The sequence below is a fragment of the Pseudophryne corroboree genome, chromosome 4, assembly GCF_028390025.1.
Source record: "Pseudophryne corroboree isolate aPseCor3 chromosome 4, aPseCor3.hap2, whole genome shotgun sequence".
NCBI classification, from domain to species: domain Eukaryota; kingdom Metazoa; phylum Chordata; class Amphibia; order Anura; family Myobatrachidae; genus Pseudophryne; species Pseudophryne corroboree.
Window position 1 is genome coordinate 493,576,620 of NC_086447.1, and position 21,733 is coordinate 493,598,352.

General features: G+C 47.4%; 1 protein-coding gene across 2 annotated transcripts in view; it reads left to right on the forward strand.

Moving 5' to 3' along the window:
* RPF2 (ribosome production factor 2 homolog) overlaps nucleotides 1-21,733 on the forward strand; it is a 195,328-nt gene that overhangs the window by 135,219 nt on the left and 38,376 nt on the right. For both annotated transcript variants that reach the window (XM_063917140.1, XM_063917139.1), the window contains exon 5: nucleotides 11,742-11,823. In XM_063917140.1, coding sequence (XP_063773210.1) covers nucleotides 11,742-11,823 — 82 coding nt within the window. The remainder of the gene's footprint in view (nucleotides 1-11,741; nucleotides 11,824-21,733) is intronic.

The following is a 21,733-nucleotide window of genomic DNA, read 5'->3' on the forward strand; positions in this document are numbered from 1 at the left end:
GTACAGAACTGTCACTATCAGTTTCAGACGCTGCCGTTTGGATTGTCCACGGCACCCCGGGTCTTTACCAAGGTAATGGCCGAAATGATGATTCTTCTTCGAAGAAAAGGCGTCTTAATTATCCCTTACTTGAACGATCTCCTGATAAGGGCAAGGTCCAGAGAACAGTTAGAGGTCGGAGTAGCACTATCTCAAGTAGTACTACGACAGCACGGATGGATTCTAAATATTCCAAAATCGCAGCTGATTCCGACGACACGTCTGCTGTTCCTAGGGATGATTCTGGACACAGTACAGAAAAAGGTGTTTCTCCCGGAGGAGAAAGCCAAGGAGTTATCCGACCTAGTCAGGAACCTCCTAAGACCAGGCCAAGTGTCAGTACATCAATGCACAAGGGTCCTGGGAAAGATGGTGGCTTCTTACGAAGCGATTCCATTCGGCAGATTCCACGCAAGAACTTTTCAGTGGGATCTGCTGGACAAATGGTCCGGATCGCATCTTCAAATGCATCAGCGGATAACCCTGTCTCCAAGGACAAGGGTGTCTCTCCTGTGGTGGTTACAGAGTGCTCATCTCCTAGAGGGCCGCAGATTCGGCATTCAGGATTGGGTCCTGGTGACCACGGATGCCAGCCTGAGAGGCTGGGGAGCAGTCACACAGGGAAGAAATTTCCAGGGCTTGTGGTCAAGCATGGAAACGTCACTTCACATAAATATCCTGGAACTAAGGGCCATTTACAATGCCCTAAGTCAGGCAAGACCTCTGCTTCAGGGTCAGCCGGTGTTGATCCAGTCGGACAACATCACGGCAGTCGCCCACGTAAACAGACAGGGCGGCACAAGAAGCAGGAGGGCAATGATGGAAGTGGCAAGGATTCTTCGCTGGGCGGAGAATCATGTGATAGCACTGTCAGCAGTGTTCATTCCGGGAGTGGACAACTGGGAAGCAGACTTCCTCAGCAGACACGATCTTCACCCGGGGGAGTGGGGACTTCACCCAGAAGTCTTCCACATGATTGTGAACCGTTGGGAAAAACCAAAGGTGGACATGATGGCGTCCCGCCTCAACAAAAAACTGGACAGATATTGCGCCAGGTCAAGGGACCCTCAGGCAATAGCTGTGGACGCTCTGGTAACACCGTGGGTGTACCAGTCAGTGTATGTGTTCCCTCCTCTTCCTCTCATACCAAAAGTACTGAGAATCATAAGAAGGAGAGGAGTAAAGACTATACTCGTGGCTCCGGATTGGCCAAGAAGGACTTGGTACCCGGAAATTCAAGAGATGCTCACGGAAGACCCGTGGCCTCTACCTCTAAGAAAGGACCTGCTCCAGCAGGGACCATGTCTGTTCCAAGACTTACCGCGGCTGCGTTTGACGGCATGGCGGTTGAACGCCGGATCCTGAAGGAAAAAGGCATTCCGGATGAAGTCATCCCTACCCTGATCAAAGCCAGGAAGGATGTAACCATACAACATTATCACCGTATTTGGCGTAAATATGTTGCGTGGTGCGAGACCAGGAAGGCCCCTACAGAGGAATTTCAACTGGGTCGTTTCCTGCATTTCCTGCAAACAGGACTGTCTATGGGCCTCAAATTAGGGTCCATTAAGGTTCAAATTTCGGCCCTGTCAATATTCTTCCAAAAAGAACTGGCTTCTGTTCCTGAAGTTCAGACGTTTGTCAAGGGAGTACTGCATATACAGCCTCCTTTTGTGCCTCCAGTGGCACCTTGGGATCTGAATGTAGTTTTGGGATTCCTAAAATCACATTGGTTTGAACCATTCACCACTGTGGACTTAAAATATCTCACATGGAAAGTGGTAATGCTGTTAGCCCTGGCTTCAGCCAGGCGTGTCTCAGAATTGGCGGCTTTATCCTATAAAAGCCCTTACCTAATTTTTCATACGGACAGGGCAGAATTGAGGACTCGTCCTCAATTTCTTCCTAAGGTGGTTTCAGCATTTCACTTAAACCAGCCTATTGTGGTGCCTGCGGCTACTAGGGACTTGGAGGATTCCAAGTTGCTGGACGTAGTCAGGGCCCTGAAAATATGTTTCCAGGACGGCTGGAGTCAGAAAATCTGATTCGCTGTTTATCCTGTATGCACCCAACAAGCTGGGTGCTCCTGCTTCTAAGCAGACGATTGCTCGTTGGATTTGTAGTACAATTCAGCTTGCACATTCTGTGGCAGGCCTGCCGCAGCCAAAATCTGTAAAAGCCCATTCCACACGGAAAGTGGGCTCATCTTGGGCGGCTGCCCGAGGGGTCTCGGCTTTACAACTTTGCCGAGCAGCTACTTGGTCAGCGGCAAACACGTTTGCTAAATTCTACAAATTTGATACCCTGGCTGAGGAGGACCTGGAGTTCTCTCATTCGGTGCTGCAGAGTCATCCGCACTCTCCCGCCCGTTTGGGAGCTTTGGTATAATCCCCATGGTCCTTTCGGAGTCCCCAGCATCCACTAGGACGTTAGAGAAAATAAGAATTTACTTACCGATAATTCTATTTCTCATAGTCCGTAGTGGATGCTGGGCGCCCATCCCAAGTGCGGTTTGTCTGCATTACTTGTACATAGTTATTGTTACAAAAATCGGGTTATTGTTGTTGTGAGCCATCTTTTCAGAGGCTCCTTCTGTTATCATGCTGTTAACTGGGTTCAGATCACAAGTTGTACGGTGTGATTGGTGTGGCTGGTATGAGTCTTACCCGGGATTCAAAATCCTTCCTTATTGTGTACGCTCGTCCGGGCACAGTATCCTAACTGAGGCTTGGAGGAGGGTCATAGGGGGAGGAGCCAGTGCACACCAGCTAGTCCTAAAGCTTTTACTTTGTGCCCAGTCTCCTGCGGAGCCGCTATTCCCCATGGTCCTTTCGGAGTCCCCAGCATCCACTACGGACTATGAGAAATAGAATTATCGGTAAGTAAATTCTTATTTTCTCTCTAATGCCAAATCTGTCTGTAACCACCTGGTTTCAACCCATGACCTTTTCACCTCCAATTCCCCGAATCTCCTTGCTGTCACGAATCCTGAATTTCCTCATTGGACAACATTTTCCCACTGTCCCGTTCTCTCATACCCCTTGACATGGGACTTGACACGGTGGTGCTTCTATCCCCCTGCTGCTCCATCTAACTCATACCTTCAAAACCATCCCTTTGATACCCTTACTTTAAGGTTTATGCTATTCGACTTTTCTACCATGTTCACCTTTGAGTAGCTGTCAGCTATTGTTCCCGTGGCCCTGTTACCAAATTCCTTGACAACTCTTCTTCACAGATCCCCCACTTCCTCTCTTAAGACCTTCCCTCACCCATCGTTGGGGACTTCAATTTCACATGTCCCCACTGTCTCTAAACTCCTTACCCTAACATCATTGTTGGGTCTCGCTCAGTGATCCTCCTCACACTCCCATGTGAGTGGACACTTGCATGATCTGGTCTTCTCTCACTGTTGTGATATATCTGACTTTACCAGTTCTCAATTCCCACTTTCTGACCACCATCTACTTTCTTAACTTATTTCTTTCTCCACCTCTGCCTCCCAAGGCTAACCACTAAGCGTAACTTGAGGCTATTGACACAATTCTCTTATCCTGCTAGAATCTCTTCTCTCCCACATTCTCCCTCTCCTGCCCTGACCAAGCTGTTACCCTATACAATGTCTCGCTTACTTCCTTTCAGGACTTTGTTTCTCTGGCAGTTACTACTCTCTGTCAATCTTGGCATTCCAAATACACTAGACATCTGCAAAAGTGTTCTCAAACCGCTGAGTGACAATGCAGACTACCTTTATTTCAAATACATGCTTTTGACTACCGTGCTACCTCTTGTCAGGCACTGTCCCATCTGCATTCAAGCTTCTTTAGTGGTTTGTCTCAAACTGCCATACCACCTTTCTTTCCTCCCACTCCCTGCTTAACCCCATTTTAGTCTGTTTTTTTTGTCCTTTCCACTCCACAGAGACTGCTATCACTAAAGTCCACATTGACCACATTGCTGCGAAGTCCTACTCCTGTCTGCTCATTTTCCTTTACAGCTCTGCTGCTTTTGACACCATAGGCCACCCTTTCCTTCTCCAAATCCTTCACTTCCTTAGTCTGCAAGTTACTACCCTCATCTCTGTCAAACATCTGTGGCTGCTCTTTCTGTGTCTTATCTCGCACTTCTCCCACACTTCCACTACAAGCAGATATCCCTCCAAGGTCCTGTTCTTTGGGCCTAATTCAGCATGGAACGCTGCTGTGGCGTGCTTGACAGGCAGAGGCGTACTGGGGGCGGGAGGGGGTGTCGCGGTGGCATTAAAGGGGAATCAACTCAGCATTGGGGTGGTGCGGTCCAGATAATGCAGACATGTCCAGACCATTTGCGGGGCGGGCCGCGGCGGCTGCTGCGTGACATCACACACAGCCGCTGTGACCCGAAACATGGCGGGTAGCAGTCTGCCTTCGCAGTGTCGTTTTCTGTTAAGTTCTGGCATTTCATCCACACTTTCCTCCTGGAAAACCTTTGCGATGTCTCACATCCTTCTGTCTTTGACCCTCTGACAACATTCCTAGAGAATACCAGCTTTCCCCAAGGGCTAATTTCCTCTAATTTTCCCAGATGGGTTACTGTGCGTCTTTTTAGGGTCGGTCAGCTGGTGACTTGCATCTTGTATCTAAACAATTTACTAAGATCCCCCCTCCCATACTGTGTCCACATTCTACACACTCCTGCAAGATAACCATTCTACCTCCATCATGACCTGTTCTCTGGCTTGGGAGAGAGATTTGGGCCTCTCAAAAAGTAATGGGAAAACCTTTTCATTAAGACTCTTTCTAGCTCTATTTGTGTGACAGTGAAGGAAACACAATACAAGATCCAAATGTGCTAGTATAGGCACCCCTCCCTACTACATGCTGTGTTCCCATCCACATATAATACATGTTGGCAATGCCTTGCATCCGTGAGTACATTGCTCCTTGTCTGGTGGGAATGCCCTGGTCTAACTCATTTCTGGAAGGAGATGATTACAAAGTACCAGCAAATACTGAATACAGTAGCACCTGCGGAACCCGCCTTCTGGCTACTTGGCCATTCCCCCGACACCTGTGTCTAAATTTGAATAGTCATAACTTTGCCACCTTAGCAATGCTGCATGCTCGGTTATTTCTACCCTGTGGATATCCTCCACTCCTCCCATGCACAAAGATTGTTTTTTAAAGATAGATTACATTTTACTGTCCTCTGCAAATGAACTTTTGACACATGGTTCTTCTGGTTAGAATACAAGTCCTCTGATGCTTATAATGCCATGATGTCCGCAACTCTACCTAATACATAACTCGAATCGGATTTTATACTATTCCCTTCGATGGTTCCCTTTTGTCCAAGATTTTCTCCCTCCTCCTCTTTCCCACCCTGTTGTCATGTTCTCTTCTCTTGGTTCTACTCCAACTTTATTCTTAGATAAATTGTCTAGCAATTAAGTATACTGGTCTTGTTTCTCGCCTTATTTTCTTGTTCTCCCCCTTGTCACGGATTGTTAGCTTTGTCACAATTTGCGTTGTAGGGTGGGTTGTTTGAACTGACTGTATGTGATGCTACTTTGCTGTTTATCTATAAAAACAGATAAAACAAAAAATAGAATGGCCCCTTAAAGTTCACTAAGCCATAACTCCTCAGTAGTGTAGCCTTGTATTTGTTAAGAAGTCTTGAAAGAATGAAAACCTTTCTTATATTATCCTGCACAGTACTACCGAATAAAGGGGTTAATGTCTTTTCTCTGACGTCCTAAGTGGATGCTGGGGACTCCGTCAGGACCATGGGGATTAGCGGCTCCGCAGGAGACAGGGCACAAAAGTAAAAGCTTTAGGATCAGGTGGTGTGCACTGGCTCCTCCCCCTATGACCCTCCTCCAAGCCTCAGTTGGATTTTTGTGCCCGGCCGAGAAGGGTGCAATCTAGGTGGCTCTCCTAAAGAGCTGCTTAGAGTAAAAGTTTGTTAGGTTTTTTATTTTCAGTGAGTCCTGCTGGCAACAGGCTCACTGCTACGAGGGACTTAGGGGAGAGAAGTGAACTCACCTGCGTGCAGGATCGATTGGCTTCTTAGGCTACTGGACACCATTAGCTCCAGAGGGAGTCGGAACACAGGTCTCACCCTGGGGTTCGTCCCGGAGCCGCGCCGCCGACCCCCCTTGCAGATGCCGAAAAGTGAAGGTCCAGAAACGGCGGCAGAAGACTCTTCAGTCTTCATAAGGTAGTGCACAGCACTGCAGCTGTGCGCCATTGTTGTCAGCACACTTCATAGCAGCGGTCACTGAGGGTGCAGGGCGCTGGGGGGGGGCGCCCTGGGCAGCAATGATAGTACCTTATTCTGGCTAAAAATACATCACATATAGCCCCTGGGGGCTATATGGATGTATTTAACCCCTGCCAGGTCTCAGAAAAACGGGAGAAGAAGCCCGCCGAAAAGGGGGCGGGGCCTATTCTCCTCAGCACACAGCGCCATTTTCCCTCACAGAAATGCTGGTGGGAAGGCTCCCAGGCTCTCCCCTGCACTGCACTACAGAAACAGGGTTAAAACAGAGAGGGGGGGCACTTATTTGGCGATATGTATATATATATATATTAAAATGCTATAAGGGAAAAACACTTATATAAAGGTTGTCCCTGTATAATTATAGCGTTTTTGGTGTGTGCTGGCAAACTCTCCCTCTGTCTCCCCAAAGGGCTAGTGGGGTCCTGTCCTCTATCAGAGCATTCCCTGTGTGTGTGCTGTGTGTCGGTACGTGTGTGTCGACATGTATGAGGACGATGTTGGTGAGGAGGCGGAGCAATTGCCTGAAATGGTGATGTCACTCTCTAGGGAGTCGACACCGGAATGGATGGCTTATTTAAGGAATTACGTGATAATGTCAACACGCTGCAAGGTCGGTTGACGACATGAGACGGCCGGCAAACAAATTAGTACCTGTCCAGGCGTCTCAAACACCGTCAGGGGCTGTAAAACGCTCATTTACCTCAGTCGGTCGACACAGACACTGACACTGACTCCAGTGTCGACGGTGAAGAAACAAACGTATTTTCCTTTAGGGCCACACGTTACATGTTAAGGGCAATGAAGGAGGTGTTACATATTTCTGATACTACAAGTACCACAAGAAGGGTATTATGTGGGGTGTGAAAAAACTACCTGTAGTTTTTCCTGAATCGGATAAATTAAATGAAGTGTGTGATGATGCGTGGGTTTCCCCCGATAGAAAATTATTGGCGGTATACCCTTTCCCGCCAGAAGTTAGGGCGCGTTGGGAAACACCCTTTAGGGTGGATAAGGCGCTCACACGCTTATCAAAACAAGTGGCGGTACCGTCTCCAGATAGGGCCGCCCTCAAGGAGCCAGCTGAGAGGCTGGAAAATATCCTAAAAAGGTATATACACACATACTGGTGTTATACTGCGACCAGCGATCGCCTCAGCCTGGATGTGCAGCGCTGGGGTGGCTTGGTCGGATTCCCTGACTGAAAATATTGATACCCTTGACAGGGACAGTATTTTATTGACTATAGAGCATTTAAAGGATGCATTTCTATATATGCGAGATGCACAGAGGGATATTTGCACTCTGGCATCAAGAGTAAGTGCGATGTCCATATCTGCCAGAAGATGTTTATGGACACGACAGTGGTCAGGTGATGCAGATTCCAAACGGCACATGGAAGTATTGCCGTATAAAGGGGAGGAGTTATTTGGGGTCGGTCCATCGGACCTGGTGGCCTCGGCAACTGCTGGAAAATCCACCTTTTTTACCCCAAATCACATCTCAGCAGAAAAAGACACCGTCTTTTCAGCCTCAGTCCTTTCGTCCCCATAAGGGCAAGCGGGCAAAAGGCCAGTCATATCTGCCCAGGGATAGAGGAAAGGGAAGAAGACTGCAGCAGGCAGCCCATTCCCAGGAACAGAAGCCCTCCACAGCTTCTGCCAAGTCCTCAGCATGACGCTGGGGCCGTACAAGCGGACTCAAGTGCGGTGGGGGGTCGTCTCAAGAGTTTCAGCGCGTAGTGGGCTCACTCGCAAGTGGACCCCTGGATCCTACAAGTAGTATCCCAGGGGTACAGACTGGAGATTCGAGACGTCTCCCCCTCGCAGGCTCCTGATGTCTGCTTTACCAACGTCTTCCTCCGACAGGGAGGCAGTATTGGAAACAATTCACAAGCTGTATTCCCAGCAGGTGATAATCAAAGTACCCCTCCTACAACAAGGAAAGGGGTATTATTCCACACTATATTGTGGTACTGAAGCCAGACGGCTCGGTGAGACCTATTCTAAATGGGAAATCTTTGAACACTTACATACAAAGGTTCAAATCAAGATGGAGTCACTCAGAGCAGTGATAGCGAACCAGGAAGAAGGGGACTATATGGTGTCCCTGGACATCAAGGATGCTTACCTCCATGTCCCAAATTGCCCTTCTCACCAAGGGTACCTCAGGTTCGTGGTACGGAACTGTCACTATCAGTTTCAGACGCTGCCGTTTGGATTGTCCACGGCACCCCGGGTCTTTACCAAAGTAATGGCCGAAATGATTCTTCTTCAAAGAAAAGGCGTCTTAATTATCCCTTACTTGGACGATCTCCTGATAAGGGCAAGGTCCAGAGAACAGTTGGAAGTCGGAGTAGCACTATCTCAAGTAGTTCTACGACAGCACGGGTGGATTCTAAATATCCAAAATCGCAGCCGTTTCCGACGACACGTCTGCTGTTCCTAGGGATGGTTCTAGACACAGTCCAGAAAAAGGTGTTTCTCCCGGAGGAGAAAGCCAGGGAGTTATCCGAGCTAGTCAGGAACCTCCTAAAACCAGGAAAAGTGTCAGTGCATCATTGCACAAGAGTCCTGGGAAAAATGGTGGCTTATTACGAAGCGATTCCATTCGGCAGATTCCACGCAAGAACTTTTCAGTGGGATCTGCTGGACAAATGGTCCGGATCGCATTTTCAGATGCATCAGCGGATAACCCTATCTCCAAGGACAAGGGTGTCTCTCCTGTGGTGGTTACAGAGTGCTCATCTTCTAGAGGGCCGCAGATTCGGCATTCAGGATTGGATGCTGGTGACCACGGAGGCCAGCCTGAGAGGCTGGGGAGCAGTCACACAGGGAAAAAATTTCCAGGGAGTGTGATCAAGTCTGGAGATTTTTCTCCACATAAATATACTGGAATGCTCTAAGCTTAGCAAGACCTCTGCTTCAAGGTCAGCCGGTATTGATCCAGTGGGACAACATCACGGCAGTCGCCCACGTAAACAGACAGGGCGGCACAAGAAGCAGGAGGGCAATGGCAGAAACTGCAAGGATTTTTCGCTGGGCGGAAAATCATGTGATAGCACTGTCAGCAGTGTTCATTCCGGGAGTGGACAACTGGGAAGCAGACTTCCTCAGCAGGCACAACCTCCACCCGGGAGAGTGGGGACTTCATCGGGAAGTCTTCCACATGATTGTGAACCGTTGGAAAAGACCAAAGGTGGACATGATGGCGTCCCGCCTGAACAAAAAACTGGACAAGTATTGCGCCAGGTCAAAAGACCCTCAGGCAATAGCTGTGGACGTTCTGGTAACACCGTGGGTGTACCAGTCGGTGTATGTCTTCCCTCATCTGCTTCTCATACCCAAGGTATTGAGAATTATAAGACGTAGAGGAGTAAGAACTATACTCGTGGCTCCGGATTGGCCAAGAAGGACTTGGTACCCGGAACTTCAAGAGATGCTCACAGAGGACTCATGGCCTCTGCCGCTAAGAAGGGACTTGCTTCAGCAAGTACCATGTCTGTTCCAAGACTTACCGCGGCTGCGTTTGACGGCATGGCGGTTGAACGCAGGATCCTAAGGGAAAAAGGCATTCCGGAAGAGGTCATTCCTACCCTGGTCAAAGCCAGGAAGGAGGTGACCGCACAACATTATCACCACATGTGGCGAAAATATGTTGCGTGGTGTGAGGCCAGGAAGGCCCCATGAAGAAATTTCAACTCGGTCGTTCCTGCATTTCCTGCAAACAGGAGTGTCTATGGGCCTCAAATTGGGGTCCATTAAGGTTCAAATTTCGGCCCTGTCGATTTTCTTCCAGAAAGAATTGGCTTCAGTTCCTGAAGTCCAGAAGTTTGTCAAGGGAGTACTGCATATACATCCCCTTTTGTGCCTCCAGTGGCACTGTGGGATCTCAACGTAGTTCTGGGATTCCTAAAATCACATTGGTTAAACCGCTCAAATCTGTGGATTTGAAATATCTCACAGGGAAAGTGACCATGCTGTTGGCCCTGGCCTCGGCCAGGCGAGTGTCAGAATTGGCGGCGTTTGTCTTAAAAAAGCCCATATCTGATTGTCCATTCGGACAGGGCAGAGCTGCGGACTCATCCCCAGTTTCTCCCTAAGGTGGTGTCAGTGTTTCACCCGAACCAGCTTATTGTGGTACCTGCGGCTACTAGGGACTTGGAGGACTCCAAGTTGCTAGATGTTGTCAGGGCCTTGAAAATATAGTTTCCAGGACGGTTGGAGTCAGGAAAACTGACTTGCTGTTATCCTGTATGCACCCAACAAACTGGGTGCTCTTGCTTCTAAGCAGACGATTGCTAGTTGGATGTGTAGTACAATTCAGCTTGCACATTCTGTGGCAGGCCTGCCACAGCCAAAATATGTAAATGCCCATTCCACAAGGAAGGTGGGCTCATCTTGGGCGGCTGCCCGAGGGGTCTCGGCTTTACAACTTTGCCGAGCTGATACTTGGTCAGGGGCACACCCTGACTGAGGAGGACCTGGAGTTCTCTCATTCGGTGCTGCAGAGTCATCCGCACTCTCCCGCCCGTTTGGGAGCTTTGGTATAATCCCCATGGTCCTGACGGAGTCCCCAGCATCCACTTAGGACGTCAGAGAAAATAAGAATTTACTTACCGATAATTCTATTTCTCGTAGTCCGTAGTGGATGCTGGGCGCCCATCCCAAGTGCGGATTGTCTGCAATACTTGTACATAGTTATTGTTACAAAAATCGGGTTATTGTTGTGAGCCATCTTTTCAGATGCTCCGCTGTTATCATGCTGTTAACTGGGTTCAGATCACAGGTTGTACAGTGTGATTGGTGTGGCTGGTATGAGTCTTACCCGGGATTCAAAATCCTTCCTTATTGTGTACGCTCGTCCGGGCACAGTATCCTAACTGAGGCTTGGAGGAGGGTCATAGGGGGAGGAGCCAGTGCACACCACCTGATCCTAAAGCTTTTACTTTTGTGCCCTGTCTCCTGCGGAGCCGCTAATCCCCATGGTCCTGACGGAGTCCCCAGCATCCACTACGGACTACGAGAAATAGAATTATCGGTAAGTAAATTCTTATTTTAAATGATTAAAAATAACCGTCAGACACACCAGAATCTCGCCAGTGTCTGCATCTCTCATGAAACCTGGATGAGAGAAATTTTATTGTTTGCTTTACAAACTGTATACGTTTAAATGACAAATACCTCTTATAAATCTAGCTTTACATTTTTACTAAAAAATGTTTTATATTTCTTCTTACATAACCTAACCTTTTGTAACAAAATAAGTTACACCCAAATTATGACTGCCACAGTACCATTGGCTGATGGCTTATTTTTAAGACCTGTATTGACGTATGAAAACGTACAAAGCAAGTTGTATCTTGCCAGAAGTTTGTCTTAGGATGGTGTCAATTACTGCTGATATTAAAAAATAAATGTCCTCCTGTTTTTATGTGCCTATAGGAATTTTTCTCGAAGAAATCTGACTGCTCGTTGTTTGTGTTCGGTTCCCATAATAAGAAACGTCCAAATAACTTGATCTTTGGTAAGATTGTGAGAGTACACACACTTTGTCCTCCATATTTTAGATGCTAAATAACTTTCCAAAATAACTTGAATAAAAAAACTTTGTAGGTTTCACTGGTCACATCTATAGTGTATCTTAGGAAAAGATCTCATCCATTGCCATACACAAACAGGTGTCCGTACTAATATCAGGGAACATCCCATACTAAACAAGAAAAAACAAAACACAAATTTCCCCAGCGCTCTGCATGTGGGCCAGCTAAAGAGACATGCATCCTACATACATTTGCAAATACATTAAAGCCACCAGCCTAGGCAAGGCATCTCTCCGTAAGTGGTCCTACACTACATGATAACAACCCCAATTTGGGTCATATACACGTGTTTGTAAACTGTGTTACCTGGAGGTATATTCAGATATGGCACTACAAGAACCGGCATGCCCTTTAGCTGCTGATCTCTTCCATATGTCTCATAACAGTGATACGCAGAATGGAAGTTGCTCATAAACAATGTATTGGGGAATCACGTGTCTGTAATTGAGATAATGTGATTTTGCACCATAGTTAACACGATCCTTTGAAAATCGCAATGTTTATCACCTTAAAGTGACAGAACTTTCAGATTTTCTTTAATATGCAGAGTGCCGAATTCAATTAGCCGCAAAAAGGCATTTTCGTGGCAAAAAACACAATTTATTTGCAAAAAGTGCCTATTTAGTTGTTGGCGAAAACGGTGTCACAGTAATCTTACCGCAAATTTCAATTCGCGACCCCTGAGCAGATGAAAATTTGTGAAAAATCCCTATTTTAAGTAAAAAATGTCGGGATTTGGTTCAGATCCTCTGTGACATTCGCCTGAATGACCAACGAGGCACTTAAAAGTTTTTAATTTGGGCAATAATGACATGCCATTTTTGAGGTGAAAAAGTGCACGATGATGTAAATTGGGGTACAAAGTATGGGACAGGTATATTGGGATGCTTATGAGTGGGTCAGATGTTTTTAGACTTGCAGGTCAGAGTAATCTGTTTCCCCCCTTTTTTTTTTTAAAAGGATCCCCTAAAATAATTATATATATATATATATATATATATATATATATATATATATATATATATATATATATCTATCAAATACTCTCCCTTTGTGCTAATTTGTAAAACCTGTCACCCTGAATAAATACGTACGTAAACTATTTGGTATAGGCAGCCTGATTCAACGAAGTCCCCTGTTAGAAGGGACTGGAAATAAGGAATATACAACAATAGAAGAATTGGCGCCAGGGGGTCGCATCAACTCCCACTATTCCAACCCCTAATTGGTTGATACTTTTAAAAAAAAAAAATAACATGTTCCATCATAAAACATTTATTAAAAACGTATTCAAATTAATACAGAGGAGATATATTATTCCACACTTTAAGATGTATGACTCTTAGCGCTGAATACAAATGTTGAAAGATCACAACAATCTCCTCCTCCTTATAGTTGGTTCGGAGATAGCTTCACAACACAGACAACCCAACGCGTTTCGTCTTATACAAAATACTTCATCAGGGGTATCTCTACAATTGAAAAAATCTTATCAGAACTAAAAATAATTGTTCCTTAATAAAAATGCATAATACATTCAATCAAAATATGAGGAACATTATAATAGAACAAGGATATATCAGAGCAGACAGAATGAAAAGGAAGAAAATTACAATTGAATCTTGGGTCCTACCTCAAGCAGCTGAGAAGTACAGTAGTTTATACAAACAGTATAATGCGACAAAACTTGTTCATATATACTCTGATATATCCTTTGTTCTATTATGATATGTTTTTAATAAATGTTTTATGATGGAACATGTTTAGTTTTTTTTAAAAACTATTAACCAATTAGGGGTTGGAATAGCGGGAGTTGATGCGACCCCCTGGCGCCAATTCTTCTATTGGTGTGTGTATGTATGTGTGTGTGTATATGTATATTTCTCTATCGTCCTAAGTGGATGCTGGGGTTCCTGAAAGGACCATGGGGAATAGCGGCTCCGCAGGAGACAGGGCACAAAAAAAGTAAAGCTTTTACCAGATCAGGTGGTGTGCACTGGCTCCTCCCCCTATGACCCTCCTCCAGACTCAAGTTAGATTTTGTGCCCGAACGAGAAGGGTGCAATCTAGGTGGCTCTCCTAAAGAGCTGCTTAGAGAAAGTTTAGCTTAGGTTTTCTCTATCGTCCTAAGTGGATGCTGGGGTTCCTGAAAGGACCATGGGGAATAGCGGCTCCGCAGGAGACAGGGCACAAAAAAGTAAAGCTTTACTAGGTCAGGTGGTGTGCACTGGCTCCTCCCCCTATGACCCTCCTCCAGACTCCAGTTAGATTTTGTGCCCGAACGAGAAGGGTGCAATCTAGGTGGCTCTCCTAAAGAGCTGCTTAGAGAAAGTTTAGTTTAGGTTTTTTTTCTTTACAGTGAGTCCTGCTGGCAACAGGATCACTGCAACGTGGGACTTAGGGGGAAAGTAGTAAACTCACCTGCATGCAGAGTGGATTTGCTGCTTGGCTACTGGACACCATTAGCTCCAGAGGGATCGAACACAGGCCCAGCCGTGGAGTCCGGTCCCGGAGCCGCGCCGCCGACCCCCTTGCAGATGCTGAAGCGTGAAGAGGTCCGGAAACCGGCGGCTGAAGACTCCTCAGTCTTCATAAGGTAGCGCACAGCACTGCAGCTGTGCGCCATTTTCCTCTCAGCACACTTCACTGGGCAGTCACTGAGGGTGCAGAGCGCTGGGGGGGGGCGCTCTGAGAGGCAAATATAAACCTTATACAAGGCTAAAAATACCTCACATATAGCCCATAGGGGCTATATGGAGATATTTAACCCCTGCCTGACTGGAAAAATAGCGGGAGAAGAACCCGCCGAAAAAGGGGCGGGGCCTATCTCCTCAGCACACGGCGCCATTTTCTGTCACAGCTCCGCTGGTCAGAACGGCTCCCAGGTCTCTCCCCTGCACTGCACTACAGAAACAGGGTAAAACAGAGAGGGGGGGCACATTAATGGCTATATATATATATATTAAAGCAGCTATAAGGGAGCACTTAATATAAGGATATCCCTTGTATATATAGCGCTTTGTGGTGTGTGCTGGCAGACTCTCCCTCTGTCTCCCCAAAAGGGCTAGTGGGTCCTGTCTTCATTAGAGCATTCCCTGTGAGTTTGCGGTGTGTGTCGGTACGTGGTGTCGACATGTATGAGGACGATATTGGTGTGGAGGCGGAGCAATTGCCAAATATGCAGATGTCACCCCCCAGGGGGTCGACACCAGAATGGATGCCTTTATTTGTGGAATTACGTGATGGTTTATCTTCCCTTAAACAGTCAGTTGAGGACATGAGGCGGCCGGACAATCAATTAATGCCTGTCCAGGCGCCTCAAACACCGTCAGGGGCTGTAAAACGCCCTTTGCCTCAGTCGGTCGACACAGACCCAGACACGGGCACTGATTCCAGTGACGACGGTAGAAATTCAAACGTATTTTCCAGTAGGGCCACACGTTATATGATTTTGGCAATGAAGGAGACGTTACATTTAGCTGATACTACAGATACCGTAAAACAGGGTATTATGTATGGTGTGAAAAAACTACAAACAGTTTTTCCTGAATCAGAAAAATTAAATGACGTGTGTGATGAAGCGTGGGTTGCTCCTGATAAAAAGTTGATAATTTCAAAAAAGTTATTGGCATTATACCCTTTCCCGCCAGAGGTTAGGGCGCGCTGGGAAACACCCCCTAAGGTGGACAAGGCGCTCACACGCTTATCCAAACAAGTGGCGTTACCCTCTCCTGAGACGGCCGCACTTAAGGATCCATCAGATAGAAAGATGGAAGTTATTCAAAAGAATATATACACACATGCAGGTGTTATACTACGACCAGCTATAGCAACTGCCTGGATGTGCAGTGCTGGAGTAGTTTGGTCAGAATCCCTGATTGAAAATATTGATACCCTAGATAGGGACAATGTTTTACTGTCGTTAGAACAAATAAAGGATGCATTTATCTATATGCGTGATGCACAGAGGGATATTTGCACACTGGCATCTCGGGTGAGTGCTATGTCCATTTCAGCCAGAAGAGCCTTATGGACACGACAGTGGACAGGCGATGCGGATTCAAAACGTCACATGGAGGTTTTGCCGTATAAAGGGGAGGAGTTATTTGGAGTTGGTCTATCAGACTTGGTGGCCACGGCTACTGCCGGGAAATCCACTTTTTTACCTCAAGTCACTCCCCAACAGAGAAAGGCACCGACCTTTCAACCGCAGCCTTTTCGCTCCTACAAAAATAAGAGAGCAAAGGGCTTGTCGTACCTGCCACGAGGCAGAGGAAGAGGGAAGAGACACCAACAGGCAGCTCCTTCCCAGGAACAGAAGCCCTCCCCGGCTCCTGCAAAAACCTCAGCATGACGCTGGGGCCTCTCAAGCGGACTCGGGGACAGTGGGGGGCCGTCTCAAAAATTACAGCGCGCAGTGGGCTCACTCGCAGGTAGACCCCTGGATCCTGCAGATAATATCTCAGGGGTACAGGTTGGAATTAGAGACGGATCCTCCTCATCGTTTCCTGAAGTCTGCCTTACCAACCGTCTCTTCCGAAAGGGAGAGGGTGTTGGAAGCCATTCACAAGCTGTACGCTCAGCAGGTGATAGTCAAAGTACCCCTATTACAACAAGGAAAGGGGTATTATTCCACTCTATTTGTGGTACCGAAGCCGGATGGCTCGGTAAGGCCTATTCTAAATCTGAAGTCCTTGAACCTCTACATAAAAAAGTTCAAGTTCAAGATGGAGTCACTCAGAGCAGTGATAGCGAACCTGGAAGAAGGGGACTTTATGGTATCCTTGGACATCAAGGATGCGTATCTACACGTTCCGATTTACCCCGCACACCAGGGGTACCTCAGGTTCATTGTTCAAAACTGTCACTATCAGTTTCAGACGCTGCCGTTCGGATTGTCCACGGCGCCTCGGGTCTTTACCAAGGTAATGGCCGAGATGATGATTCTTCTTCGAAGAAAAGGCGTATTAGTTATCCCATACTTGGACGATCTCCTAATAAGGGCAAGGTCCAGAGAACAGCTGGAGACAGCTTTAGCACTATCTCAAGAGGTGCTAAGACAACACGGGTGGATTCTGAATATTCCAAAATCCCATTTAATCCCGACAACTCGTCTGCTGTTCCTAGGAATGATTCTGGACACGGTTCAGAAAAAGGTTTTCCTTCCAGAGGAAAAAGCCAAGGAGTTATCCGATCTGGTCAGGAACCTCCTAAAACCAGGAAAAGTGTCAGTACATCAATGCACAAGAGTCCTGGGAAAAATGGTGGCTTCTTACGAAGCAATTCCATTCGGCAGATTCCATGCAAGAATATTCCAAAGGGATCTGTTGGACAAATGGTCAGGGTCGCATCTGCAGATGCACCTGCGAATAACCCTGTCACCAAAGACAAGGGTGTCACTTCTGTGGTGGTTGCAGAAGGCTCACCTATTAGAAGGCCGCAGATTCGGCATTCAGGATTGGATCCTGGTGACCACGGACGCCAGCCTGAGAGGCTGGGGAGCAGTCACACAAGGAAGAAACTTCCAGGGAGTATGGACGAGTCTGGAAAAGTCTCTTCACATAAACATTCTGGAACTAAGAGCAATCTACAATGCTCTAAGCCAGGCGGAACTTCTCCTGCAAGGAAAGCCGGTGTTGATTCAGTCGGACAACATCACGGCGGTCGCCCATGTAAACAGGCAGGGCGGCACAAGAAGCAGGAGTGCAATGGCAGAAGCTGCCAAGATTCTTCGCTGGGCGGAGAATCACGTGATAGCACTGTCAGCAGTGTTCATCCCGGGCGTGGACAACTGGGAAGCAGACTTCCTCAGCAGACACGATCTTCATCCGGGAGAGTGGGGTCTACATCCAGAAGTCTTCAACATGTTAATAGACCGTTGGGAAAGACCAATTGTAGACATGATGGCGTCTCGCCTCAACAAGAAACTGGACAAATATTGCGCCAGGTCAAGAGATCCACAGGCAATAGCTGTGGACGCACTGGTAACTCCTTGGGTGTACCAGTCAGTGTATGTGTTTCCTCCTCTGCCGCTCATACCAAAGGTATTGAAGATCATACGGCAAAGAAGAGTAAGAACAATACTAGTGGTTCCGGATTGGCCGAGAAGGACTTGGTATCCGGAACTTCAAGAGATGCTCACGGACGAACCGTGGCCTCTACCTCTGAGAAGGGACCTGCTACAGCAGGGTCCCTGTCTTTTTCAAGACTTACCGCGGCTGCGTTTGACGGCATGGCGGTTGAACGCCAGATCCTAAAAGGGAAAGGCATTCCAGAAGAAGTCATTCCTACCTTGATTAAGGCACGGAAGGAAGTCACCGTGAAACATTATCACCGCATTTGGCGAAAATATGTAGCGTGGTGCGAGGATCGGAGGGTTCCGACGGAGGAATTCCAACTGGGTCGTTTCCTACATTTCCTGCAATCAGGATTATCTATGGGTCTCAAATTGGGATCCATTAAGGTTCAAATTTCGGCCCTGTCAATATTCTTCCAAAAAGAATTGGCCTCTGTCCCTGAGGTCCAGACTTTTGTCAAGGGAGTACTGCATATACAGCCTCCTGTGGTGCCTCCGGTGGCACCGTGGGATCTAAATGTAGTTTTAGATTTCCTCAAATCCCATTGGTTTGAACCATTGAAAAAGGTGGATTTGAAATATCTCACATTGAAAGTGACTGTTACTAGCCCTGGCCTCTGCCAGGAGAGTATCTGAATTGGCGGCTTTATCTTATAAAAGTCCTTATCTAATCTTCCATTCGGATAGGGCAGAACTGCGGACTCGTCCGCATTTTCTCCCTAAAGTGGTATCAGCATTTCATCTGAACCAACCTATTGTGGTGCCTGCGGCCACTAGCGACTTGGAGGACTCCAAGTTGTTGGACGTTGTCAGAGCCTTAAAAATATACATTGCAAGGACGGCTGGAGTCAGAAAATCTGACTCGCTGTTTATATTGTATGCACCCAACAAGTTGGGCGCACCTGCTTCTAAGCAGTCGATTGCTCGTTGGATTTGTAACACAATTCAACTTGCACATTCTGTGGCAGGCCTGCCACAGCCTAAAACTGTAAAAGCCCACTCCACAAGGAAGGTGGGCTCATCTTGGGCGGCTGCCCGAGGGGTCTCGGCATTACAACTCTGCCGAGCAGCTACGTGGTCGGGGGAGAACACGTTTGTAAAATTTTACAAATTTGATACCCTGGCAAAGGAGGACCTGGAGTTCTCTCATTCGGTGCTGCAGAGTCATCCGCACTCTCCCGCCCGTTTGGGAGCTTTGGTATAATCCCCATGGTCCTTTCAGGAACCCCAGCATCCACTTAGGACGATAGAGAAAATAAGAATTTACTTACCGATAATTCTATTTCTCGGAGTCCGTAGTGGATGCTGGGCGCCCATCCCAAGTGCGGATTATCTGCAATACTTGTACATAGTTATTGTTAACTAATTCGGGTTATTGTTAAGGAGCCATCTTTAAGAGGCCCTTTCTGTTGTCATACTGTTAACTGGGTTTAGATCACAAGTTGTACGGTGTGATTGGTGTGGCTGGTATGAGTCTTACCCGGGATTCAAAATGCCTCCCTTATTGTGTATGCTCGTCCGGGCACAGTACCTAACTGGAGTCTGGAGGAGGGTCATAGGGGGAGGAGCCAGTGCACACCACCTGACCTAGTAAAGCTTTACTTTTTTGTGCCCTGTCTCCTGCGGAGCCGCTATTCCCCATGGTCCTTTCAGGAACCCCAGCATCCACTACGGACTCCGAGAAATAGAATTATCGGTAAGTAAATTCTTATTTTTTACTTTACAGTGAGTCCTGCTGGCAACAGGATCACTGCAACGAGGGACTTAGGGGAGAAGTAGTGAACTCACCTGCGTGCAGAGTGGATTTGCTGCTTGGCTACTGGACACTAGCTCCAGAGGGACGATCACAGGTACAGCCTGGATGGTCACCGGAGCCGCGCCGCCGGCCCCCTTGCAGACGCTGAAGAGAGAAGAGGTCCAAAATCGGCGGCTGAAGACTCCTGAGTCTTCATAAAGGTAGCGCACAGCACTGCAGCTGTGCGCCATTTTCCTCTCAGCACACTTCACACAACAGTCACTGAGGGTGCAGAGCGCTGGGGGGGGCGCTCTGAGAGGCAAATAAAAACCTTATTAGAGGCAAAAAATACCTCACATATAGCCCACAGAGGCTATATGGAGATATTTAACCCCTGCCTAACTTCAAAAATAGCGGGAGACGAGCCCGCCGAAAAAGGGGCGGGGCCTATCTCCTCAGCACACAGCGCCATTTTCTCTCACAGAAAAGCTGGAGAGAAGGCTCCCAGGCTCTCCCCTGCACTGCACTACAGAAACAGGGTTAAAACAGAGAGGGGGGGCACTGATTTTGGCGATATTGTATATATATAAAAGATGCTATAAGGGAGAAACACTTATATAAGGTTGTCCCTATATAATTATAGCGTTTTTGGTGTGTGCTGGCAGACTCTCCCTCTGTCTCCCCAAAGGGCTAGTGGGTCCTGTCCTCTGTCAGAGCATTCCCGGTGTGTGTGCTGTGTGTCGGTACGTGTGTGTCGACATGTATGAGGACGATGTTGGTGAGGAGGCGGAGAAATTGCCTGTAATGGTGATGTCACTCTCTAGGGAGTCGACACCGGAATGGATGGCTTATTTAGAGAATTACGTGAGAATGTCAACACGCTGCAAGGTCGGTTGACGACATGAGACGGCCGACAATCTATTAGGACCGGTCCAGGCGTCTCAGAAACACCGTCAGGGGTTTTAAAAACGCCCATTTACCTCAGTCGGTCGACACAGACACAGACACGGACACTGAATACAGTGTCGACGGTGAATAAACAAACGTATTTCTCATTAGGGCCACACGTTAAGGGCAATGAAGGAGGTGTTACGTGTTTCTGATACTACAAGTACCACAAGAAAGGGTATTATGTGGGAGTGAAAAAACTACCTGTAGTTTTTCCTGAATCAGATAAAATAAAATGAAGTGTGTGATGATGCGTAGGGTTACCCCGATAGCAAATATTGGCGTTATACCCTTTCCCGCCAGAAATTAGGGTACGTTGGGAAACACCCCTTAGGGTGATAAGGCGCTCACACGCTTATCAAGTGGCGTTACCGTCTCCAGATACGGCCGCCCTCAAGGAGCCAGCTGATAGGAAGCTGGAAAAATATCCTAAAAAGTATATACACACATACGGTGGTTATACTGCGACCAGCGATCGCCATCAGCCTGGAGATGCAGTGCTGGGTTGGCTTGGTCGGATTCCCTGACTGAAAATATTTTATTCATGTAGAGCATTTAATAGGATGCATTCTATATATATGTATGTGAGATGCACAGAGGGATATTTGCTCTCTGGCATCAAGATAAGTGCGTTGTCCATATCTCCCAGAAGATGTCAGGGACACGACAGTGGTCAGGTGATACAGATCCCATACGGCAGATGGAAGTATTGCTGTATAAAGGGAAGGAGTTATTTGGGGGTCGGTCCATCGGACCTGGGGACCACAGCAACAGCTGGGAAATCCAACCTTTTTTACCCCAAGTTACATCTCAGCTAAAAAAGACACCGTCTTTTCAGCCTCAATCTTTCCTTTCCCATGAGGGCATGCAGGCAAAAGGCCAGTCATATCTGCCCAGACATAGAGGTAAGGGAAGTAGACTGCAGCAGGCAGCCCTTTCCCAGGAAAAGAAGCCCTCCACCGCGTCTGCCAAGTCCTCAGCATGACGCTGGGGCCGTGCAAGCGGACTCAAGGTGGGGGGGTAGTCTCAAGAGTCTCAGGGCGCAGTGGGATCACTCGCAAGTTGACCCCTAGAT